This window comes from Peromyscus leucopus, chromosome 6 (assembly GCF_004664715.2).
Source record: "Peromyscus leucopus breed LL Stock chromosome 6, UCI_PerLeu_2.1, whole genome shotgun sequence".
NCBI lineage: Eukaryota > Metazoa > Chordata > Mammalia > Rodentia > Cricetidae > Peromyscus > Peromyscus leucopus.
The window spans coordinates 105,650,845-105,676,040 of record NC_051068.1 but is presented as its reverse complement, the minus strand read 5'-3'; the positions used below and the strand labels follow the sequence as shown (position 1 = coordinate 105,676,040).

The following is a 25,196-nucleotide window of genomic DNA, read 5'->3' as shown; positions in this document are numbered from 1 at the left end:
CTTCTTTTTCTTCTTTTTTTTTTGTTGTTGTTGTTTTTCAAGGCAGGGGTTTTCTGTGTAGTTTGAGCCTTTCCTCAAACTCACAGAGATCTGCCTGCCTCTGCCTCCCGAGTGCTGGGATTAAAGGCGCGTGCCACCACCGCCTGGCTTTTTTCTTTAATGAGCTGTAAGCTTTCCTTTTAGGAGAATCTCAAGAGATTCTGGCTGAATGTGCTGTTTTCATTTGACCCTAGAACTTTTTTTTTTTTTTTTTTTTTTTTTTTTTTTTTTTTTTTTTTTTTTTTTTTTTTTTTTTTTTTTTTTTTTTTTTCAGACAGTTTCTCTGTGTAGCTTTGCCTTTCTGAGCTCACTTGTAGCCCAGCTGGCCTCGAACTCACAGATCTGCTGCCTCTGCTCCCAGTGCTGGTTAAAGCTGCGCCCACGCCCGCGACCTAGAACTTTTTAAATATCCTTTCAGATTTCCTCAGTGGCCCTGTTCAGATGTGTATTGTTTAGTCTCTATTGTCTTTGTGTAGTTTCTGAGATTTTTTTGCATTTGCTTTCCAGTTTTATTTGACTATGTTCTGATAAAATACATTTTTTTCTTTATTGTATTTGTAGAATCTTGCTTTGTGGTCTATCATGGGGTCAATTTTAGAGTAGGTTCCATGCATCCCTGGAAGAATGTGTGTTCCCTGTTTGTTAGATGGAATATTTTGTAGGTATCTGTTGAAATCAGTTGATCTATGGTATAATTTAGCATTAATGTTTCTTTGCTGATTATTAGTTTGGAATAGCTATCTAAACAGGAGTGGGATATTGAAGTTTCCTGCTATTATTGTATCAGGACCTTTGTGGCCTTCTATGACCTTCATTGTTTTATGAAACCAAAAGCTCTAAGATTCAATGCCAAAAATACTTGAATTGTCTTGTTTTTGTGATGGATCTGTTCCCTGATTAACTGTAGTTGTCCTCCTTATCTCTTCTGCTAGTTTTGCTTTGAAGTCTGCATTAGCAGACATGAAAGTCCTCTTGCCAGCCTGCTCACTGTTTTGATTAGCTTAGTTGGTTAACTTGCATCCTTTGGCTCAGTTTTTGGACATTTTTGCCAGCTAAGTGTATGTCTTAGAAATAAAGAAAGCAGTTGGATAACTGTTTTGTTTGTTTTAAGTCCAGTCAGTCTGTATCTTTTTAACTGGTGAACCCATTTGCAAATAAAGTCATCCTTGAGGGAGATTTGTTATTTCCCGTGGCTTTGTCTGGTGGCTCTGGTTGGTTGGACTATTACTTGTTTTCTTCTCTCAGCTCAGACTAAGAGCTTGCTGTGTTAGACACAATGGTTTCTCACAGTCCTTTGTTCTTCTGGTGCTTTCATGTAGTGTGGCCTTTCCTACACATTTTATGTGAAATTGTCCTTCTCTCTCCTCTGGTTATAGTGTTACTTTAAGAATCTTCTCCAGTGCTGCTGTGGTTGAAGTGCTGTAATTTGTGCTTTTCTTGACCTGCTTTTATTTCTCCCTACATTCTAAAAGATAATCTTGCTATTTTTAGAAATCCTGGTTGGCAGTTACATACTTCCAGAGCCTGAAATAGACCATTCCCTGCTTTCTTGACTTTTAGGTACTCATTATTCTGATGTTTCTGCCTCTGTGTGTGAGTTGACATTTTCTCCTTATAGCTTTTAGTATTGTTTCTTTGCTTTGCATTTTTGACATCGTGACTATGATATATTATGTAGGGATTCTTCTCTGGTCATAACTATTAAGGAGTTATAAATGCCTCTTGACTTGGATGTCTATCCCTTTCTTGTATCTGTCTGTTACAATTTTATTGACTAAATTGCCTACTTTTTTTTTTACCTCAGCTTCTTCTGCTAACTTTATTCTTGGGTTTGGTCTTGAAAGTTTTGGTAGCATTTGTACATCTGAAATTAATGTTGTCTTGACTTGTTTCTCTGTCCCTGATATTTGTTCTCTTACTTTGTCTTGTTGCTTGTTGTTGTTTGTTGGTAGTGATGATGATACGAGTGTGTGTCTGTGTGTGTGTGTCTGTGTGTGTGTGCACGTGTGCACGCGCACATTATGTTTCCCTGTGAGCATTAGAGTAAGTTTTCGCGGGTGCTGAGGATCTGAACTTGGGTCCTCCTGCTTATGCACCAAGCACTTTATCTGCTGAACCGTCTCTCTCTACTGTGTCTGAACCGTCTCTCCTACTGTTGCATCTCTCTCTACTGTGTGCTGAACCGTCTCTCTCTACTGTGTGCTGAACCGTCTCTCTCTACTGTGTGCTGAACCGTCTCTCTCTACTGTGTGCCGAACCGTCTCTCTCTACTGTGTGCTGAACCGTCTCTCTCTACTGTGTGCTGAACCGTCTCTTCCTACTGCGTTTTTATTGGATAAATTGATCCTTTTATTTCACGAATTTGGTTCTTGTTCAGAGTCTCAGTTTCCTTGCTGATTTTTATCTTTTTTTTTTTTTTTTTTTTTTTTAATTTCTTCTCCAAGTTACTAACCATTTCATTTCCTTTGCTTACTTTCTTGTCTGGATCCTGAATTGATTTTCTTCCCTTCTTCATCTGCTTATTTGAGGTCTCTGCATGGTCACCGGTTCCTTTTAAATGTGGGACTTGGAAATATTTTGACATTTGAGTGATCTCACTATCTTTGGCTTTCATTATTTGGGAGTTACAAGCATATGAAAGAGAAGTAGTATTTTTCTGTTTCTTCTTTGACCCCACATCGCTGCTGTAGGTAACAATCAAGTGCCTGTACTCAAAGACATCATACACACAAAAATAAAATTAAATAAAAATTAGAAATATAGGTAGAGGAATGGGCATCTCCACAGTGGGAACATAAAATGGTGTGGCCACCCTGGAGAATGATTCAGTAGTTTCAGCCTACGATCTCTTCGTGACAGCCAATGTCTAGAAACATGCCAGTGTCCATCGACTACTGAGTTATCAGAGAAGTGGGTAGAGTGGCTCTTCCCAATGACTGTCACTGCTAATAAAGAAAGCAAGGGACTGATGAACACACAGGAGTGAGTGCTGGAGTCATAATGCTAAGTGAAAAAAGACACAGACTTTTTATGATTCTGTTAACGTGTATGAAAGGCAACACTATAAACAGGCCAGCTACCTGCAACTGGTTATGAGTGCAGAAGTTTATTGCAAATTGTCACAGTGTGTATGGTGTCCTGGAGCTGGACTGTGTGGTAGTTGCACAGTTGTTTGAATTTGCTGAAGTCCGTTTGAATTATACCTTTGAGATGTGTGAGTTTTATGATATGTGATACTTCATTATTACTGTTATAAACGGTCAAAAATGTATTTTGAAAGCATCCTTTTCCTTCTCCAGGTAATTCTCTGCAGGGAATTTTCTGAGAAGCTGCAACAGTTTCCACTGCTGGCTTCTTGGTACCAGCGGATTCAGGAAGTGCCCAAAGTGAAAACAGCAGCCTCTAAGTGTGGGATCCACTTTCTGTATTTACCAGAGTTGCTGAATTCTGAAAGTAAGACGCACCTGAACTCCACTGACGCAGCAGCTGGAGAGGAACCAAACGATCCTTCGTTTACAGGAGGACCAAGACCAACCATGACCAAGTTAATGGTATTTAGCTTCTCTTCTACAGTTTTCTTTTTGAAAAGTAGCCCTTGAGCATTCTTTCCCAACGAGTAATCGTTTTCTCATGTCATCTATAACACATTTTATATATAGCTATTTGTGTCTGTATTTACCTAATAACGTTTCTGCTAGTCTTGCGTTCAAATAAGCCACAATAAATTGAATAGCTTTCATGCTGTTTCTCTTTGGAACCAAGTCAAAATATATAGTTTAAAAGTAATTATTTTTTAAGACATTTTTAGATATTCACATTGTGGTCCAATGTAACATCATATCTGGTCAGGTGTATCCTTTTAACCTAAACTAGCTGTGTTATAGAATTTTGATTTCAGTCTTTATTTTAGTTATTGAGTTAATGCTTCTTTGTCTGGTGTATTTAAAGTAACATGATAGTCTCCATCTATCTTTATACGAGTGTCATGATTTTTTATAACTTCAGGTTTTTATGAGAATTTTATATATGAGTATGTGTTTACACCATTTCCACCTTCCCTGTTTCTTCTCCAACTTTGTCTCTGTCACTCCACCTCTCAAATTCATGGCCTGTTCTTTACACACACACACACACACACACACACACACACACACACAGACAAACACGCATACACAGACACACACACACACACACACCCCAAACCATACAAAAACCCCACTGAATCCATTTAGTGTTGCCTCTGTGTGTATGTGTCTAGGGGTGTCCACTTGGGATTAGATAACCTATCAGGGGACTCATTCCTGGGGAAATCTGATTCCCTCTCAACAGCCATAGCTCCCTGTAGGTTTTCATCTAGGGGTCGGGCCTTGTGGTATTTCCCCCATCTGAGGTTGGCTTGATGATGTCATGGGAGCTGTTTCTTTGCCATGTGTAGAAGAGACTATCTGGAAGAAAACGTACTAGCCGCCTGGATCTTACAATCTGTACCTTCTTCAATGCTGCCTGAGCCTTGGGCCTTGTGTTGTAGCTGTATCAGCTGGGGTGGGCACACAGCGACTTTAGTCTTTGTATTTTGACCAGTCATGGATTTCTGCAGTTGTCTTCATTGCTACTAACAGAAGCATTGTGATTAGGAGTGAGACTACCCCTATCTGTGGGTTGAAGGTTAAGTGTTTAGAATTCAGTTAGACAGAAGTGAGTTCTTCTATAGGGTCCATGACTTCACCAGACATGGGTGGTTGGCTATGTTTACAGAACTAGGCATGAATTCTCTTCCACTGAGCAGGCCTTCAGTCCACTTAGATAGCTATTGGTTAGCCACAAGATAAAGATGCCACTGTTGCACCTCTGTGGATCTGTTTTGTGCTGGTCATTTTTGTGGCTCATGGCCTTTGCAGCTGAGTACAACTCTTGATTGCTTCTCTCCCTTGGTAGCTTGGCCTACAGATACTATTCAAGCTAGTCCTCAGGGAGGAGGCTTCCAGGTCAGTTCTAGCTCAGTTCCTCCAAGTCCTGTGACTGAAGTATGTGGTCTCTTCAACAATCCGGTCTTGCCTACAAGTCCTGGGAGGTAGGCAAGGGCAATGTCACTGGCCTGTATTGTTCTGGGAGACTGCAGCTTTAAATTTAAGGTGACGATTTAAAGTTAAATTTAAAGAAATAGATATAAAGAAATATAATTTAAATAAATCTTTGAAATAAATGTAAAGATTTTAATAGATAGAAATGTGAATATCTCAATTTACTTTCCAAAGTGTGTATACTTGAGAAGGGTACATTTTGTTGTGTACTAGCAGTATCTCAATGTAGAAGTATTATTTTAAAAGACCTTGAAGTAGGAATGAGATTGGAAATGAGTAATAGCAAAGTCAGAGCAATGGCAATAGAAATTCGATAGGTGACTTCAGAGAGATGTGGTGTTTATTCTTCTAGAAACAAATGAGTGCTTGATTTCTAGATCTATGAGTATACCTGTATCTCTAGTAAAGTGATTTTTCCCTTTCTTTTGGAACCCAAATTCAGCTAGTTTTCATAATAAAAAGTAATCTCATAGATAACTCTTATCAAATAGTTAAAGGTGAATTATCAGCAATTTTTATTATATTTTACTTGTTTTGTTATGTTTTTGTTTTCTCTTGAAAAAGATGGGCGTTCTTAATGTTGCCTACTCTGGTCTCACTCATGGGCTCAAGTAATTCTCCTACCTCAGATTTTGTAGTGCTGAGACTTCTAGATGTACACCACCATCCTTCGCTATAAATTTTCTTTAAATGGGCTTCCTAGAGATGATAATATCTGAACAGTGATCATCTATGTTGTGGGATGTGGATTCACATTTCATGATTGGAAGAATATAAGTCCATATATTTACCATGCCAATATCTATAGAACAAATAGTAAATTTACAACTTTTGGTTGTTTGTTGGTTGACTTGAGATAAATCTTATGCAACCCAGGCTGGCCTTCATCTCCAGATCCAAGTGCTGGGATTAAAGCACTGTTTCACCTTGCCTAGCTTTAGATGCATAATTTCTAACATAGGAGAGAACCCCGGAGGACAATTTAATGACTTAAAAAACTGTTCTTCTTTAAAATTTTAGAATCTATTAGAGATACGACCACGGATAAACTGATAGGGTGATATTCTGCGGTATGCGTTATATTGACAGTTTTTAGGTGCATTGAATGAAGCTTGCAGTTTAAATAGGTGGTTTTCATGTGTAAAGGTAGACATTGATGATGGACAGTGGAAAATCGTTTTTTTTAATAATTTCTATAAATTTGTTTATTGATAAAGTTTTGTTTTCAAGTGATTTTTCTCTATTATACCGTGTGTGTGTGTGTGTGTGTGTGTGTGTGTGTGTGTGTGTGTATGTATGTTTAGCCTGCCTGTATATATTTGTACCACATGCTTGCTTGCTACCAGAGTAAGTCAGAAGACGACATTGGATTCCCTGTAACTACTGTTAAGGATGGTTGTTAGTCACCATGTGGGTTTTGGAAACCTCTGCAGGAGTGACAAATACTTTTAACTCCTGAGCCATTTCTTTGGTCCTGGCCTACTATATTTATTGACTTATTACTTTTATATGTTTTCAGCATTACTTTTTATTACTACAATTAAAAAATAATAGCCATGTACTGATTTCAAAATAACATTTTGAACAGGAATTTTATATTTTTACAACATTTTGTATTTTTTATGTAACTAGATATTTGGGTACACATATGATTAATTTTAATTACCTTTGTTACTGTAAAAAATAGAAATGTGGGCTTTGAAAACAGGATTTTCTTAGTGCACTAACTTGGAAAGCTTACTTCCTTTTCTAGGAAAAAGGCATTGAAGCGATGTTTTCTCCGCACCCCTGTCCTTCTTGGACCCTTGACTGGAAAAACCTTCCTGCTGCTGTCAGCCCAAAGGAAGGTGAGCTTTGGTTTGTTTGTTGGTGTAAGGTTTTAAGTTCAATCTGAATACTCACTTCAGAGCCATCTTCCCATACTCAAAATGTCCCTTTGGCTGTATTTAATATTCTAATGATATATCTACCATCCAGTGGGTTTTCATTTCATTTTTATTTTTAGATTTTTCATATCACTCAGATTTAATGTTTTCTACATTTTCCTACATTGACTTCATTAATTCTGTTTTTCTTTGATGACATAGTTTAAAACAAATCTTAAGTATTATATTTTAGGATGTACAAATGACATCATCAATAACTACAGTTCCATTTATCACACTTAATAAAAATTAGGAAAATTCATTCATCATCTAGTAATTTATAATCTTTTCCTCAACTGTTTAAAATCTCGTTTTAAAGAAATATCTCTTTACTGCTTGGTGTTTATTTGAACAACTATATGTTTTATTTTCTTAAATTATATTTGGTTTGTATTAAATAAATTTTTTCATGGTCATATTTCAGTTTACTGATTTTATGATTTTTATGTTGGATACTTATTCTAATAGTTAATCATGGAGTTCTAATTCTGTTATAATTTCTTTTGGTGAGTACACTCCTAATTACTTACTTTCTTGTGAATTTTGTAGTGTTAGAGTATGAATTCAGTTTGGCATTACCTTAATCTGTGGTTCTCGACAGTTTTGGGTTAAGGGTAAATCTCACAGAGTTAATATTTCCTCATTTCCAGCATCTTCAAATGTAGAACTTAAGACTGTCATCGTTAGCCTTTCAGCTTCCAGTTCTGTCTGTCTGTCCTCCTTTGTTGCTGGCTGGGACTTTTGTATGTGTTTTCTCAGGTTACCGCTTTCAGTGTTTTGCTTTTCTGTAGTCATGGTTTCCCCAGCTCTGCAGAGACACAGGAGCTTCTCTTCTCCATCCTGCTATTCCAGGGCAGGTCCCTAATAGGTAGAAATGTCCTCAGGGCAGCCTTGGTGCCGATTCAAGGTTAGTACACCAATTTTCAGCCCTTCACCCTTTTAAAAAACTTTATGGATTTTCCTTACTTTTAGAAACTCCTTTAAACATGTAAAGGGAACTTGTTGATTTTTAAATACTGTTTAAAGTGCCTTTTTAGGTGGAAAAAAGTTTCAGCATAGATCAAAGGTTTATTTCTTCAATTATTCCCTTGTTCTCTAGTTTTCTTTTTGTTGCAAGTGAGTTTTAAAAGTATATTTTATTAGCTCTTTGAGAATTCCATTCAAAGTGTTTCGATCATAGTCATTGCACATCTTCCAACGATTCCCAGGTCTCCTCCCGCATGTTCTACTCATTCAACATTGTATTTCTTAAACCCATGAAAAACACTGTGTGCTTCCCAAATAGTCTCTGAAGTGTGGGCTTCCACTGGAGCATGGTCTGCTTACCAGGCCTACACACTTAGAGAAAGCTGACTCTCCCCATCTCAGCAGCCAGCAGTTACCAATAGTAGGGGTGAGACTTCATGTCCAGCTCCTCTCTCCATACTGAGATCTGGTCTTTTCTGGGCTGGCCCAAGTCTTGCACATCCCATCACAACTGCCATGAATTGACATATGTTGCTATGTCCAGAGACACTGTTTCTGACCGTGTCTTTTGCCCTCAGAAGGCAAAGGCAGGCGGATCTCTGTGAGTTAAAAGCCAGCCTGGTTTACAGAGGGAGTTCCTGGACAGCCAAGGCTATAGAGAAACTCTGTCTCAAAAAACAAACAAACAAAAGCAATAAAAAGCACATTAATGATGCAAGGTAAAAAAAAATAGTCTCCTTGACATTGTTTTGTTTATAATTTAATAACTTTTGAATTTTTTTCATATTTAAAAAACTAAAAACACACTAGGAAAAGTGAGATCAAAGGTTTTTGGTTTTTTTTTTTTTTAAACTGAGGAAAATTTCCCAAACATAAATGGATTTTTTTAAATTTTTCTAAAGTTATACTTAACTATGAAATAAAAAAATCTGGGCATATTTAACTCAGAATTCTGCAAATTTATTACTGTTTTCTTCTTTGTTGAGAGTGAAGTTCTCAGCAAACACTTAATTTTATTTGTCTTCTTATCTGAAGTTAAGTGCCTCAAAAATAGTGTATATAAACACAAAATGTCCATGAACTTGTTTAGAACATAATAAGATTACAATGAAGAGGTTTTTTATTTGTTTAGCAGTATTCTTGACTCAGTCCCAGAACAATGATAAACATTGATAAGCATAATAGGAATATAAAATGTTACAGTCACCCTAGAAAATCATTTGGGAATTTCTATTCTTAAAATTAATTAGTTTTTATTAATTAATTTTTATTTTTAAATTTTGTGTAATATATTTTGATCATATTCTTTTTACTCTACAACTCATCCTTACCTCCCTATGCACACATCTTCATGTTTTTCTCTCTCAAAAAGAAAAATGTCAAAGCACACGTAATCCATAGGAAAAAATACCAGGCCGAACTAAGCAAACTAGAAAGCTCACACAAATGCAGAGTCCGTGTGGCGACCACTCCTGGTCACGGGCCTGCCCTGGAGTGTGGTTGGCTTACCTGGTGTCACTCCATTGGAGAACACTGATTCTTCTCCTCTCAGCAGGGATCAGTTGTACATGGCTTCCTGGTAAGGAGTGGGACACTGTGCCCACTTTTCCTTCTCCGTGCTTGGGTTTGTGTCTTGCTTGAGTGTGTGCAGGTCTTATGTATGCTGTCAGAGTCCCTGTGAGTTCCTACGTGTGTAAGGCCTGTTGGGTCTGGAAGATGCTGTCTCCTTGGAATCGCCCACCGCTTTTGGCTGCTGCCAACCTTTCACCTCCAGTGCTGCACAGATCCCTGAGCCTTGAGGGAAGGTTTGATAAAGGCATCCTATTGAGGCCTGAGTTGCTCCTAAGTGTCTTCCTCTCTGAACATTTTCCAGTTGTGGGTTTTTCCCAAGGGCCTGTGACCTATCTCTGATTCTCGGCCACATGAACAGTGCCATGTATAGATTCTATCCATGAAGTGGCCCTTAAATCCAAGGGAAAGTGGTTGGTAAGTCACAGGGTTTGTCGCTAGGTGCAGTTCTTTTTCTCCTCCAGTAGCATTAGAAGTACCTCCAGCACTACACTTCCAGGAATGCTTGTCAATACGGTTGCCCTCTAGTTGGGCACCAGCTCAATTTCTCCATGTTCATGACCTAAGTGTTGTCTTGAGCAATGGGGCCTTACTGTCTGATGGTGGAGGGTAACCAATAGCTTGGCAATAGCCTGTGATGTTTGGGGAGGGGTTATGGGACTCCTTTGGCCAACAACTCAACAAGATGCATCTGGAATGGGGCGGGGGCAGGTTTCTTAGAGTTTTAAGTTGTTTAGTTGGAGCACTTGTCTCCTCCATTACAGGGTGACTCCATTTCCATTTTTTTCATATATGTGTGTGTTTCAGGGAGCTTCTATAGAAGTAGGTTTTCATGTATCTTTTCAAAAGGCCTTTAGTGTGGATAAGCAAGTACTATGTAGTCCAATGTAGAGTCCTTTGGGTATGTGCCCAAGACTGGTAAAGCTGAATCTTGTGGTAGATCAGTTTCCAGCCTTCTGAGGAACATCCACTTTGTTTTTCATCGTGCCTTTACAAGTTTGCGCTCCCACTTGCAGTGAGTAAGTGTTCCCTTTCCCTTCAGCCTTGCCAGCAGCTGCTGTCATATATTTTGTTAATGTTGGCCATTCTGACTAGAGTAAGATGAAATCTCAAAGCGGTTCGAATTTGAATTTCCATGATGGCTCAGGGTGTTGAACTTTTAAAAAGTGCTCTCAGCCATTTGTGTTTCATCTTTTGAGAACTCTGTTTAGTTCTGTATCTCATTTTTAATTGGGTTGTTTTGTTTTCTTGGTGTTTGATTCTTTTTTTTTTAAGTTCTTGGTATATTTTAGTATTTTCCTATGCCAATGAATTCAAGCCTATTCCCCACTTTCTCTTTATCTGATTCAGCGTGTCTGGTTTAATGTTGAGGTCCTTAATCCATTTGGAGTTGAGTTTTGTGCAGGGTAATAGATACAGATCTATTTTAATTGTGCCCCCTAAGATTGAGTATGTGTTTTTGTTTTCATTCAATTCTAAAAATAATTTAATTGCTTTCTTAGTTTCTATTTTGACTCAATTTTCATTTACCTGTGAATTGTTCTGTTTCTCCAGCATCCTATGTGACTTAAAATCTTAAAACCACATAATGTATGGCTCATTTTATTTTACTTAACTTTTATAGACAAGATCTTACTATGTAGCCCTGGCTGGCTTAGAACTGTATAGCTTGGGCTTACTTGGAACTCACAGACATCCATTTGCCTCTGCCTTTTAAGTGCTAGGATTAAAAAGGAATGGGCCACCAACATGGTGGCCCTTTTTTCAATCATTTTTGTATCTTTTGTTTTTGTTTTTTTCTATTGTAAATCATGAAACTAGATTGCCTTCTTTTCTTTTTTTAAAAGTGTATTAACTGTGGTGTATAATCAAAGGGTAAATAGATAAGTGCATTTTTTCTCTACTGTAGATGGATGTGTTATGATTTTTTTTTTTACTTTTACTGATTCTTTGTGGATTTCACATCATGCATTCTGATTCCAGTTATCTCCCCATCTCCTCACATCTGACCTCTGCCCTTGCAACCTGTCTCCAAATCAAGACAAATTTAAAAGGAAACCCCTCCAAAAAAATACAAACAAAATAGAGAAACAAAACAAAACAAAACAAAAAGAATCTTATTGTAGAAGCTGTAGTTTGTCCCATTGACACACAGTTTACTGTTCAGTCCATCTTTACTAGGAACTGTTCATTGCCTGAGTCATTGGTCTGGCCCTGGGCATCTGGTTTCTGCTGCGCCACTGATAATGGGCCCTCCCTGGGGCTCCTCTTGCCTGCCCTGTTGTTGTCCTGTGTCATGGAGATCCTGCTGTTTCTGATCTGTAGGTTCATCCCTTCACATGCTCCAGCAGTTCATAGATTTGGTGGAGTGGGCCAACTATTAGCCCTGGTTCTGTGGTTCTGTGCCTGGGTGGTAGCTGGGTTGGTTAGCTTCCGGGACATTCTTTTGTCCTCAGGACAGCCTTTAAGAACCCTTTTTATAGATCTTCACAAGCGGAGACCAGATGGCTTATTTCCCAGAAAAGTTTTTAACAGCCAGTGTCTAAAGCTGATGATATTATATGTTTTAAGAGGATTTTTGAAAATAGTATTTGATATGAGGAAATATCTACATGATTATACATTTACCTGAAATTTATTTTCATTAAGACACATGTACAATTAAATGACAAGTTGAGTACTACTGAGCAATGAAGGGGATTTGGATCGGTTTCTATTCCCATGGACTCATTTATTACTACACTAAGAAGATGGGAGAGTCTATGCTAGCTATTTTAGAATTGTTATGAACGTGTTGATACGGAACTTAGATTACAGATTCAAAAATGGCTACTTGGTTGTATTTTACAGAGGTTGTATTGCATCAAAAGAGTAAAGTAGGATTTAGGTGAGTGAGGAAATTCTTGTTTCTGATACCCAGCACTAGGCAAGTCTTCTGATGCTTCCTCATTTGATGCTGAAGTGCCGTTGTGGAGGGACACTGCCATCCAGAGACCTTCCTGGGCCTTCTGAGCATCTTCTTGTCTCACCATGTAACAGTAGCATTCACCTCCTCTTAGGGCTGGGGATGTGTGTGCACTTCAAGAAAGTGGCTTCCGGGAACTTTCATCTTTTTTATTAGTTTTCCCATCATCACAGGTAATTTGTACTACAGTTAATGGACTTTGATGCTTTAAAGTGAGGCAGCTTTTGCTGGAAAATTATAAATATTTCAATTATTAATGGGTAAATTTTTGTTTTAAGTAGTGTTCAAGTTACTGTGTGGCATCATGAGAAATAGGGAAAAACCTTTTGCTCTGAACCAAAGATACTTGTAACAGTGTTGATTTGCAGACCTCGGCATTACTCCCATTGGAGAGGAAAGGACTGGCTGCAGAAAACTGTATACACTTTCCCAGAAACCGCTGAAAGACAACTTTGTTTCTAGTTAACTAAAGTAATGCTATTTTACACACTCAGAAAGGAGTATTCACTCACATAATTGGACTCATTTCTTTATACATTTTTAAGCATTTCACAGTAAATAGCATAGTTTTTAAACTTAAAACTTCTTGATATGGTTAAACATGCGAGAAATATTTTTTATATCTAAGTGGTCATAATTATATTTGGAGATAAAACCATTAATAATGAGTGTCCTTACTTTTCTGCTTATAAAAACTAATGAGCATTAGGTCTTGGTTACATTGGCATGCTCTGTGCTCTTCCAGACTGTTATAATAAAATCAGCTCAACTACACAATGAACTATTCTCGTCTGTGCTTTAAAGCACTTCTTCTCAGTACCCAGATTCATTCATTATTTTTATTTAATTAGGCCAACTCCCATTGCAGAGAAACCTGACGCAAGGAGACTTCCCTAAGAGCTGTGCAAGCACAGTATCTCACAAGCACTGAAGCAATGTAGTTGTCCGGGATTGATTTATCAGAAAGAAAAACAGTACCCTTAAGCACAGGGTAAAAAAGGTAGTTATAATTAGAAAGCTGTATTTAATAGCATACATATACAGGACTAGTAGTGAACCATATAGTGTATATAGATATATATTTTATAGACTTATTTGTAGAGAAATTGTTTTTATGTAGGAATGTGTACTTACATTTATAATTTGACCATATTCTTTATTCATAAATATAAAAATTTTTATCATTCCTATACAAAAGTAGACATGTTATATTTGATCACACAGACTGCATTTCATTTTTTATTCCTAGGACACTCCTTTATCTTAAAGACAAGTTATTTTCTATTAAGACTTTCCGCTGGCATATTGCTATGAGATAATGGAAGTATTTTGTGGCAGTATCCACATTTAACAAACTAGATATTTAAAGATTTATTGATAGAAGGTTCCACAGGGCCACAGTTATGTTTTCTCATATTCTTTCTCTGTCTCTCTCTCTCTCTCTATCTCTGTCTGTCTGTCTCTCTCTCTCTCAGACAGACAGACAGACAAACAGACACACACACACCTCTTTATAACCTAAATAATACCATCACTTAAAATTTCACAAAGATTTTAAAGGAGCTCTGACAATGGGCAGAGACCATAGCTCTTCAGTGTTCAAATGCATTTGTTGTCGGAGGACAAACATCTTCAGGAGTTCATGCAGTAAACCTTCAGAGTAGGTTGGTTTGGAGTGGCATTCTAGAGTTAGCTGTCAGGGAAACTGGGGGAATTCAGAACCAAGGAAGATGTTAGGCATCACCTGCAATAAGAAAGTCAAAGCTGTTGGAGAGGTTAGATAACTAATACTCATTATGTGACACACAGAAAAACACATGTCTGTCAATTAGCTGAACTGAGACTCAGGGTCTCCATGTCCTGTGCACCATGATGCAGTCATCACTTAGAGCAGATCTCTGCCTGTGACCCACACTGTACAGTTAGGACAGTACTAACTGTATTGCTACTGCCCAAATAAAATTAAAATGTAGTAATTTAGGGCAAGGAAGCCTAATGACATTAGAGTATTTTAGAAATAGTTCATCTTCCATAAGCTACTTAACTTCATACAGAACTACCTCTAACAGTTGCTTTCAGTAATCAAACCTGTTCTAGACAATTGGTGCTCAATATGACCATTCATAAAATTTCAAAGGTGTGAGGAGGAAGGTTCTGCAACTAAGTATACAGTTACTCTGTAAAAGCATCCTATAAGTAGATTTTTCTATGTTTTTGGTAATTCCTCAGAGAATGTGAACATTTTTGCTGTTCATGATACTTACTAATTTCTAAAGCAGTTTTATAAGTTTATTTTTACCATAATAAATATTCATGGGCTTCTGCTTCATTTCGCTTTCACTGACATTAACTCACAGAATTAAAAACAAAACAACAAAAACAGCCAATTCAACAGCTCATAAAGATAATTCATTATTTTGCCGGGCGGTGGTGGCGCAAGCCTTTAATCCCAGCACTCAGGAGGCAGAGCCAGGCGGATCTCTGTGAGTTCGAGGCTAGCCTGGGCTACCAAGTGAGTCCCAGGAAAGGCGCAAAGCTACACAGAGAAACCCTGTCTCAAAAAAACAAAAAACAAAACAAGATAATTCATTATTTTATTTTTCTGTTTTTTAGCATAACAAGGTTGAGGTACCATAGCAAGGTATATTCAGGTACCAGATTTTGCTTAATAACTGTGTCTTGTCAATTTAAATGGATTCTTAAACAAATAAATGTATTAATCTTTATTTGCTAAAAACATTTTTGAGATTGTTGACTTTTTAGTTTCAGTTAACATATTTTTTCTCAAATAGAATCAATCCATAAGCTTCGTATTTTAACTCCACTTGTATATAGAAAACAGTTGCAATAGCAGGTAGTTTCTGGTAGTTCTTTGAATTGACAGCCTCGGATAGGTAAAGCAATATACAGCTTGATCTCATAAGTCAGGTGGTAATGATCAGATCAGAAATATTAAGAATTTGGAGGGTGGAGATACATGCTGTTTGTTGAACATTCCTGGATGAGGAGTTCATAGGATCAATGAGAAAGGATTTTATTAGAAGAATTATAAATGAAATAAATATAAGCATAATGGGGAGCTTGGAAGGGAGCTCAGGCCAGAGCACCAGAGATAGCATGGTGGGGTTTCTGGAGAAGGAAAATCCAAGCCCAATGGCCAAAGAAAGGATCTCTTAAACCTTTCTGAGGGTGGGAGTAGATTCACAGCACCAGCCCACACCTAGGCTGATTCCCAGGCAGGAGGCAGGTAGAGGAGCAGGGTGTGTGGCCACCAGTAACCCCTTCAGTATAAACTCACTTCTCCAGATAACGAAGTCTGGCCTGACACCTGGAAGTCTAGCTAGACTCAGACAGTGTCTTAGTACCTGCTGCTGTTAGAGGAGAAGGCTGCTGTAGCATGGGGCTTCTGAGGCTGGAGCAGCAGCTGAGCCTAACTTTACACTCTTACATGTATTATATCCCTGCCAAGTTTTGTTGGTTTTGTTTTCGTTTTATTGTTTTTGTTTTGTTTTGAGACAGGGTCTCTCTATGTAGCTCTGGCTGTTCTGGAACTCACTATGTAGATAGGCTGGCCTTGAACTCACAGAGATCTACTACATTCGTTTTTATGTGTCTATTTAGCAAAGTCATTAAAATGCCAGTGTGTTTTCATCATACTTTAAGAGCCAAAGAAATTTCCTTTAATTGTTGAAGGAAGATAACATGCCTATTTAAAAAGAATTGGTAATTCACCTGAACCCCACTGAAAGAAAGGCTCATGGGGCGGAGTGGAGGCCACTTGGCCCAGTTGCTCTTCCTCCTGCATGGTTGGCTGTCAGTGACTGTGTTTAACTTTAAATTAAAAGGGTGATTCTCTTCAATTTGCTTTCCCCACAAAATAGATGGAGCTATGAGGGGACTCAGACCAATATTTCATGTTTGTAAATCTAATGTCTATTGGAATGACCAGTACCAAGTCAGATTTAGTGACTGTCTTAGGGTTTCTATTTGCTGTGAGGAGACGCCATGGCCAGGACAACTCTTATAAAGGAAAATATTTAATTGGGATGGCTTACATTTTCAGAGGTTTAGTCCATTATTATCATGGTACAGTACGGTAGCATGCAACAGACATGGTGCTGGAAAAGTAGCTGAGAGTCCTACATCTTGACTCGCAGGCAACAGGAAGTGGTCTGAGACACTGGGCATAGCTTGAGGATATATGAGACCTCAAAGCCCACCTCCCCAGTGACACACTTCCTCCAACAAGGCTACACCTCCTAATAGTGTCACTCCCTTTGGGGGCCAATTTCTTTCACAGCACCACAGTGAATAACAGAAATCATGTGGGAGGGTGGGCAGTGTGAGAGTTAACTGGAGTTATGAAACATGATATTGCATTTGTCTACGCTGAGTACTCTAGGAAGAAAACAGTAAAAATACAAAAGAGTTATCTTTGAGATGTGTAAGAATTGCTAAATGGTCTTATTAATTTAAAAAGAAAGAAAGAAAGAAAGAAAGAAAGAAAGAAAGAAAGAAAGAAAGAAAGAAAGAAAGAAAGAAAGAAAGAAAGAAAGAAAGAAAGAAAGGAAAGAAAGAGAGAAACCAGAGCCAGATATTGGGGTTAAAACTGAGAGATCAGAGGAATAGGACAAGCCACAGCCAACCTTACCCCACTGACACTTTGGTCTCCAAAGAGACCTACTTCCTGTATACCTACGCCTATATGCCTTTCTGCCCCTGCAATCTCACTTCCTCTCTCTGCCCAGCTATATCACTTCCTGTCTGTCTGTACAAACCTCCAAACCTCTATGGTTGGTGCTGGGATTAAAGGCATGTGTCACCATGCCTGGCTCTGTTCCCCAGTGTGGCCTTGAACACACAGAGATCTAGACAGATCCCTGCCTCCTGAGTGATAGGATTAAAGGCATGTGCTACTATTGCCTGATTTCTATGTTTAATATAGTGGCTGGCTTTTTTCTCTCTGATCCTCAGATAAGCTTTATTGGGGTGCACAAAGAAAATACCACCACATTTCCTCCTTTTTTGTCTAAAACACACACACACACACACACACACACACACACACACACACACACCAATATCTGACTCTGTTTTTTTTTTTTTATTAATAAGACCATTTAACAATTCTTCTTACAGAGATGTGATGCTTAAAAATGTGATCATAGTGCTACAACTCACTGTCTATGGACTCAACAAAAATTAACTATTTTATTATAGTGAAACTTGTATTCTTTTTAAGGAAGAGCCACAAATACAATGCATGAATTACTCAAAAACAACCTTTAAACAATTAATTGTTATAAATTGTGTAATAGTAGAGAACACAGTATGGTAGTTGTTGCCATAATCTTGAGTAGGCATCTCTTTGGATTTGAGAAGCAGTGCCCGAACAGGACATATGTGTACTCTTTGCATTCATATGTGGAAGATCTGTGCTTTATGTAATCAAGGACTTCGGTCAGCCGGTAAAAGATGCATTTGCTGCTATTTGGAGGCAGAGGGAAGGAGGCAGGAGGGAGAAAAAGAGGAGAAAGACAGAGAGGGGGGCAAGCTGGAGATAGACAAGTGAGAATTTCAATCCATATTCAGTAAACTAACTCTAAGTCAGGTGGCCTCTAGTAGAGCTTCCTATTTGAGGAATTCATATGAACAGGCAACTTCAATAAACTTACATTGCTTTGGTGTCTCTTAGAACTTTTCTTTTTAAGGAGTTAGTAAAAACTGTTTTGTGATACTTTCTTCTGAGACGTTGATCTTAATCAGCTTTTGTCAGCTGTGTCCCCTTTTAGATATAATTTCTTTGTTTCTTTAGGGACTATTGTGTCAGAAAGACAGAGGCAGCAGGTGCCATGAGAGGCCAGAAAGAAGGGGACTTGGTTCATGTTTGGGCAAGTTTGCAAGCAGCTCAAGAGGGTCTTGACTTTGGCCATAGAGCAAGTTTTATCATTGGTTACCATTCTGTAGGAGAAGGCTCTGACTCAATTTATCAAACTTACTTTATTTACTGAACATGAAGCAGTATTTTCCTGGCTTATTCATTTTGTGAACTATTATGTGACTGTGATATTTCATCTAAAGATTTTCTTTTCTTACTGAGTTTGTTGAACACCGTTTTGTTCATAATATAAAAATGTGGTATTTCCATACAGTTGACTGCTGACTGGCTTGCTTTATCATTTCCTTCTTGGAGTATAACAATATAGGAATAAACTGTAGAAAGAAATGTGGTCAGAAGCAGTGAGAGACCACTCGTGTCTGTATTGTTGCTCGATCACTTTCTTCTTGTGCCTTAAGTTGATGTCACCTGTCTGTGTCCATGTGGTTTGTCACCCCTGTTAAATCTGTGTGAATCTGAACAGTCTATTCCTAGGGTTGCTCTTTACTTGGGCATTTGCAGCTCAAGAGCTAGGGACCAAGTGGGGATGGGTCTCCCCACCAAAGAAGACAATTTCTAGTTGTGAGTAAGACAGCAGTACATGCCTTTACCTTGTTGTCAGGCTGGAGGTGTCTGTATCTTCATTCCCTGAGGCCAGATTTCAGGTGTTTTCCCAAGGGCCTCTGTCACGTGGAAAATAGTCAGTCTTCCCTGAATAATTTCTGTCACCTAATAAATGATTCACATTGGAGCTGTCATCTCTATGGTGGGCACCTGACTAAGGGGATATATGAGTGACAGATTGTAATAATAAGTTTACCTGAAATCTTAGGTGAATGTGTTCTGAAACTGAAAGATTCTCCTTGATGGTTTTTAAGGGTATTAGCATTTTTAGTACCATGGCAAGCCACAGTTTATTCAGAGTTAGCTCCTTGTTGTGAGTCACTTAGGGCCTAGTTTAGAGGAGATATACACAGAACCCAGGACAAATAAGTCCTGGGTGGGTACATCAAAGAGGATGTAGTTCTATACCTGACCTACTGACATGTCTACCCTGTTACCTCAAAGAAAACAGAAGCAGGTGTTAATATTTTCCCAACGAATGGTTTGGTCGTGTTTGGTAGATTGTTTGTTGCAGAATAATATTGACATTTCGGAAATCTGGCTTGCCATTTACAACAGCTGGTTTCTACTGATGAACTTTTTTCTTTTTGTACTTCCAGATACTCATAAGCTTTTAAAATTTGTTCATAGTTTTAAGTTGAATCATACCTTTATAGTGATTTTTCTTATAGTTCTATTTTTGTGTGGTACCTTGGGGGACGATGAATCTTTCCATCCTGTAAAAATATGCAAAATACGACTTAGATCTTGAAAGATTAGTCAATCCATTTGTTTTAAATTTGGTTAATAACAAACTTCACTTACCCAAGACAAACACATTTTATGTTTTTTATGTGTGTGGATGTTTTGCGTGTGTGTGTATGTCTGTGTGCCTTATGTGTGTCTGGTGCCTGCAGAGGCTAGAGAGATCATGGGATCCCCTGGAATTGGACTTACAGACAGTTGTGAATCACAGTGTCAGTGCTGGGAATCAAGTCCAGGTCTTCTGAAAGAGCAACCAATGCTCTTAACTGCTGAGCCATCTCTCCAGCTGTGAAAATAAGTGACTTATACTGTGTCTACTGAGTATGTAGCATATTACCTGTATTTACGTAACAAACAAGACAAACATATCAACTAGTGAAATATTTTGGTAAAATATAAAACCTGTCCAATGTTAAGTTTTTCAATAGCTTTAAAATATTTTATTACTGTTGTAGGTTCATATAAAATATATAAAGTGGAGTCTTATATAACTATTAATTTATATTACTGTACATCTCCAGTAGATAATACTTATTTTTAACTCTGTAATAATTCATTTATTTATGAATGGCTATATCAGGTTTAGAGAAAGAAATGGTATATTAGTATATTAGTGTGCTCATGCTGCCATAACAAGATACCAGGGTGTGTTTAACAACGTAAATAAATTTTTTCTTAGTTCTAGTGGCTAGAAGTCCAAAATCACATGGCCAGCACATGGCTTTCTGGTGAAGATCCTCTTCCTGGAGTCCAGGAGGCTGCCCTCTTGCTCAGTCCTCATGTGGTCTCTCCTCCCAGGGTTTTGTTCTTTGTATACGAACATCAGTGCTCTTATACGTTAGCTCTACCCTCATTATGTCATTTTGCATAATCACCTCTTTAAAGATTCTCTCTTTAAAGATACAGTTATGTTGAAGGTTAAGTCTTTAGTGTGTGTGGTGTGTGAATTGGGCATGGAGATAATAATATAGTCAAAACAGTTTTTATTAGTGGTTATGAGCTAACAAGTTCCATGAATCTTACTCTCATAATATTCAACAAATGAACATTTGGCTAATGAATTTTTTTCTCTGTAAACTTCTGAGAATAAATTAGAAAGTATTTCATAATTCTACCATATCTTTCAAGGCTAGGCAAGAAAACAGACTAGTGAGTATGATAGCTTTCAGAAGTTGTTTTGCTTTGCCCTATATGTAGATGGCACCCCCTCCTTCTCTCTCTCTCTCTCTCAGCATGTGTGTATGTATGTTTGTAAAGTTATTCTGACACATAGGCAATTAAGTTCTTAAAGTGGTTTCACATTTTACAATATTATAAGCATATTAAGATGTGAGGAAATGATTAGTTTTCTTTTCCATGAAAGAATTCTATAGTTATTTGCTTTTTCTTTCAACTTAAAACATTTTTTTTCACAAAAACTTTTTAAAAAAACTTTTAAAAACTGTTTTTTATAAAAATAGCATAATGTTTTTATCTGCTTTTGTCTGTATCTGCATATTTTATAGATACAGACTAAGCATTATCGCCTTGAAAATTAGCTTGTAGCTTCTTTTGATACATTTTTTTATTAGACAGAAACGATGTGGGGACCATTACATCTATATTTCATTTGTTACATTCACTAGGCAAATGTGCTGGGATTGTGGAGTAAGGAAATGCAAAAGGAAGCTAGAAATGCATTAGTTTCTACAGGAATAGAAAACATTTCATTATTCAAGGGCCAAACCAATAACAAGCTCCAACTGCTCAAATTTCCTACCCTTGAAAGTGTTACACGTGCATTAAATTAAATTCAGACTAAGACTAATTATAAATATTTGTATGATAGAGTGTCTGGCTAATTTTTATTAAATGTTAACATAGTGTTTATATTGTGCTCCTATGATCTGTAAGGAAGTACAAAGCAAAAACCATGAGGATATACTTTTTTTCTAAAATGTTTTAATTTAAACGAAGAAATAATGTTATATACTCTAAATATGTGAAGGGGATTATACTAACTAATTAAGATCAATTTCTTTAAATATAGTATTTCATCTAGGTAGCACACACTGACAATCCCAGTGCTTGAGGAGTAGAGGCAGAGGGATCAGGAGTTCAAGACCAACCTCTGCCACAGTCTCAGGCCAGCTTGCTACATGAGAGGTTTTTCTCAAAAACTGCATAGTAAATAAATGGTGACGTTTTGTTTTAATACTTTCTATTTAATTGGAGAAATAGGAAACTTAAAAAAAAAAAACACTGTATCCTTACATACACACACGCACACATACACATGTAATTGTCTTTCTTTTTTCTTGTCCTGACATAGAACATCTTTGTAAGTTCAAAACTTTGTGGAGCCAAAAATAAAGAAGAAGCAGGCAATACTGTGTAGTGAAGTTACCTTAACCCGGATGACCACGTTATAAACTTGGGTTGATGCTGCTGCTTGTGACATTTTGTTGCCTCTGCTCACTGCTTTGCTGTCCTCTCGGGTTTTACTGCAGGTTGCAGTCTGCAGGTTTCTGAGGGCTTGTCTATCTTCCTGCCTTGTGACTTTGCAGGACTTCCTAGAATACCAAAACTTATTAGCAATAAATAGTTCAGCTAGAAAATTTCACAGCTCAATGGGTTACATTGCTCCTTTGTCTTTAACCTGCCAAAGTTTCTAATATTGATAAATATGTAACTTACAGAATCAGAAAACAAATGTTATTTGCTTGTTTGTATGTCATATGTGTTTTTACAGAGGTTGGCAGAAGAAATATTGGAGCAAAAGGACATTTCATTTAACTTTAGAATAGCAAGCGGTGTAGAATGTTCTAGTTTTAAAACCTAGCATGTAGGAAGTTGTTCTGTGTCCGCCCTTTTTTAGTGGTTTTCTTTTATGTAGCTTTTATGTTAAATACACTGAGGTATAGATTTTCCCACGTAGCACCTGAGAAAACTTGCTTTACAAAAGTGAACTCCTAATTATAGTCTCCAATTCTAATTTATACTAGGCTGTTTTCTTCTCTAGGCTGAGGAAGTTATGTTGGCTGATTTTTCTGGGGCCATCATCTCTAATATACGACTGTATACTTCCGGGAGTCTCGTGACTTTCTCTGTGCTCCCCTGTCTCCATTCTGTGGGATTAATGTGCATAATAGAAACTCTAGTCATGCCCAGCCTCTGGTTTCTAAGGGAGAGTTCTTTGTATCATGGAAGTTTGGGGAGTTACTCTTTGTTAAAAGCTGAGTGAATTATTTATATTAAATAAAAATGTATTGATATTTTTAACCAGGTACATTCTGATAGCAAAGGGGGCGAATTTTGAGTTTATGTATTTCCGACAAGTGATAAAGTTCATATTCTATATCTTTGTATTAAGCATGTGTATACATATATGTGTTTATATAATTATCTTTCTAATACTAATTACCTTTTATATAGAATTTGTATTTTTCAGGCATGTTTTTTTTTCCTGTGTAAATCTGCCTATTTCTTAACATTTCTCTAGCATTCCCAAACAAAAAGAGCTTTTTTTACTTTATCACAAATCTAACTTTCAGTGCACAGCTTAGATGTTACACAGCAGCCTTTTCTCAACCTCCCTGCCTCCTCCCTCCTCTCCCCTTCTCCCCACCCCACCCCCCGCCTTGTTCTCTCTGCAATATTACATTTTGATTGTGTGCTATAATTTATTTAGGTGCCTGTTTTCTCCTCAAGGGGTAGTAATTAGTTTAAAGACATAACCTACAGACAGACTCCTACAATCTACCAGTGGTAAGAGGAGCCAACTCAAATAATGTTTGTAAAACCCTAGTTAGTTGGCAGAAATATGTGCCTCGTAAATTCAGGGTATTCTTTATAGCCCCATTGTTTTCTTATATAATTAGAATGATATCAATGAATATTTCTAATCTGTGACCTCTTACAGATCTCACAGTATCTTAGATATAGTGAGGCTCTTTTCATTTTTGTTTGCCTTGGTTGATTTTGTCGTTTCGTTGTTTGACCAGCTGGTTAACAGGGTCTCGTGTTAACCTGGCCTCAAGCTTTTTATATAGCCTTGCATTCCTAATTCTCCTGCATCAGTCTCCCAAGGGCTAGGGTGCCATCGCTCATGTTGATATAGTGTCTAATGTATATATTAAGAAATCCTTAATAAACTTTGTTTAATAAAGGCCTATAGCAAGTCAGAAGAGGAGTGGTTGGCTCTGATTGTGGGATGGAGGAAGACTGCACTGTTATTGGCCTTTGAATCTTCACATCTGAGACATAATTTTAACAGGTAACATGGGATAGGAAGCATTTGAAGCTAGGAAAAGCATGGAATTTCAGAAAGTGCTGGAGCTGTGCTTTACATTAACAGTAGAACCTAAATCATCAGATTTTTGTGGAATATATGCATCTGAAGTTAGGTATAGGCAAACAGAAAATAGTGGCTTTGGTTAACAATGTATATATAGGTTATATGTTAAATTACAAGATCTCATTTTTTTTTTTTTTTTTTTTTGGTTTTTCGAGACAGGGTTTCTCTGCGTAGTTTTGCACTTTCTGGAGCTCACTTGGTAGCCAGCTGCCTCGACTCACAAGATCCGCCTGCCTCTGCCTCCCGAGTGCTGGGATTAAAGGTGTGCGCCACCACCGCCCAGCAAGATCTCAATTTTTAAGTGTATATTTGCTTAGCATACATGTACTTAAATATTATTTTACAATGGACTGAAGGGTTTCTGGCAATGTTTTTGTAATACTATACCAATTTGAAAGTAACAACAAAACATTCAAAGTATTTCAGCTATGTATTCTTCTGTTTGCTTGAAAAACTGAAACTGTCAGCTTTTAGAGACTATAATGTCATTGCTCTGTATTCATATATATATAAACAAGAGGGACAAATATTTGAGTGACAGCTTACCTTCTTGATAAGGGCAAAACTGTGAAGAGTGAATTGCATGAAGTTATTTAGGCCCTTTCCTAACTTTGAGTTGTATATTCTGTAATACCATAAGTAAGCTTTTCTGTTATACCCTGTTAAACTTTTTGTTCTGATATGCTTTCAGACTTATATAAAAGTTGCAAGAATAGTACAAAAAATTCTAATCCAACTTTTAGACACATTTTCCAGTGTGAATATTTGCCAGATTCTCTTTATATGTATTGTCCCTGCCTCTACCCCAACCCCCGCCTCCAAGCTGTTTGAGATTTTTTCAGATGAAAAGCTTACATTTGTTCCTGCATATTTTCAAGTGTTTTTCCTAAAACAAGCAGAACTGGGACTTTTACCTGGCATGCACAGGACCCTGGAGCACCTTAAAATAGAAGCAAAAGAAAATACAGTTACATTTTCTTAAACAAACGAACAAGACAATTAAAAACACCACTAAGTTGCCATGGGTATAATACTATTGTCTAAAACACAAGCTCTCTTCAGATTTTAT

At 37.5% G+C, this 25,196-nt stretch overlaps 1 protein-coding gene across 5 annotated transcripts in view; it reads left to right on the top strand.

Annotated features, from left to right (window-relative positions):
* Gstcd (glutathione S-transferase C-terminal domain containing) overlaps positions 1-25,196 on the top strand; it is a 107,690-nt gene that overhangs the window by 23,287 nt on the left and 59,207 nt on the right. For all 5 annotated transcript variants that reach the window (XM_028857088.2, XM_037207119.1, XM_028857107.2 and 2 more), the window contains 2 exons: positions 3,339-3,590; positions 6,874-6,967. In XM_028857088.2, coding sequence (XP_028712921.1) covers positions 3,339-3,590; positions 6,874-6,967 — 346 coding nt within the window. The remainder of the gene's footprint in view (positions 1-3,338; positions 3,591-6,873; positions 6,968-25,196) is intronic.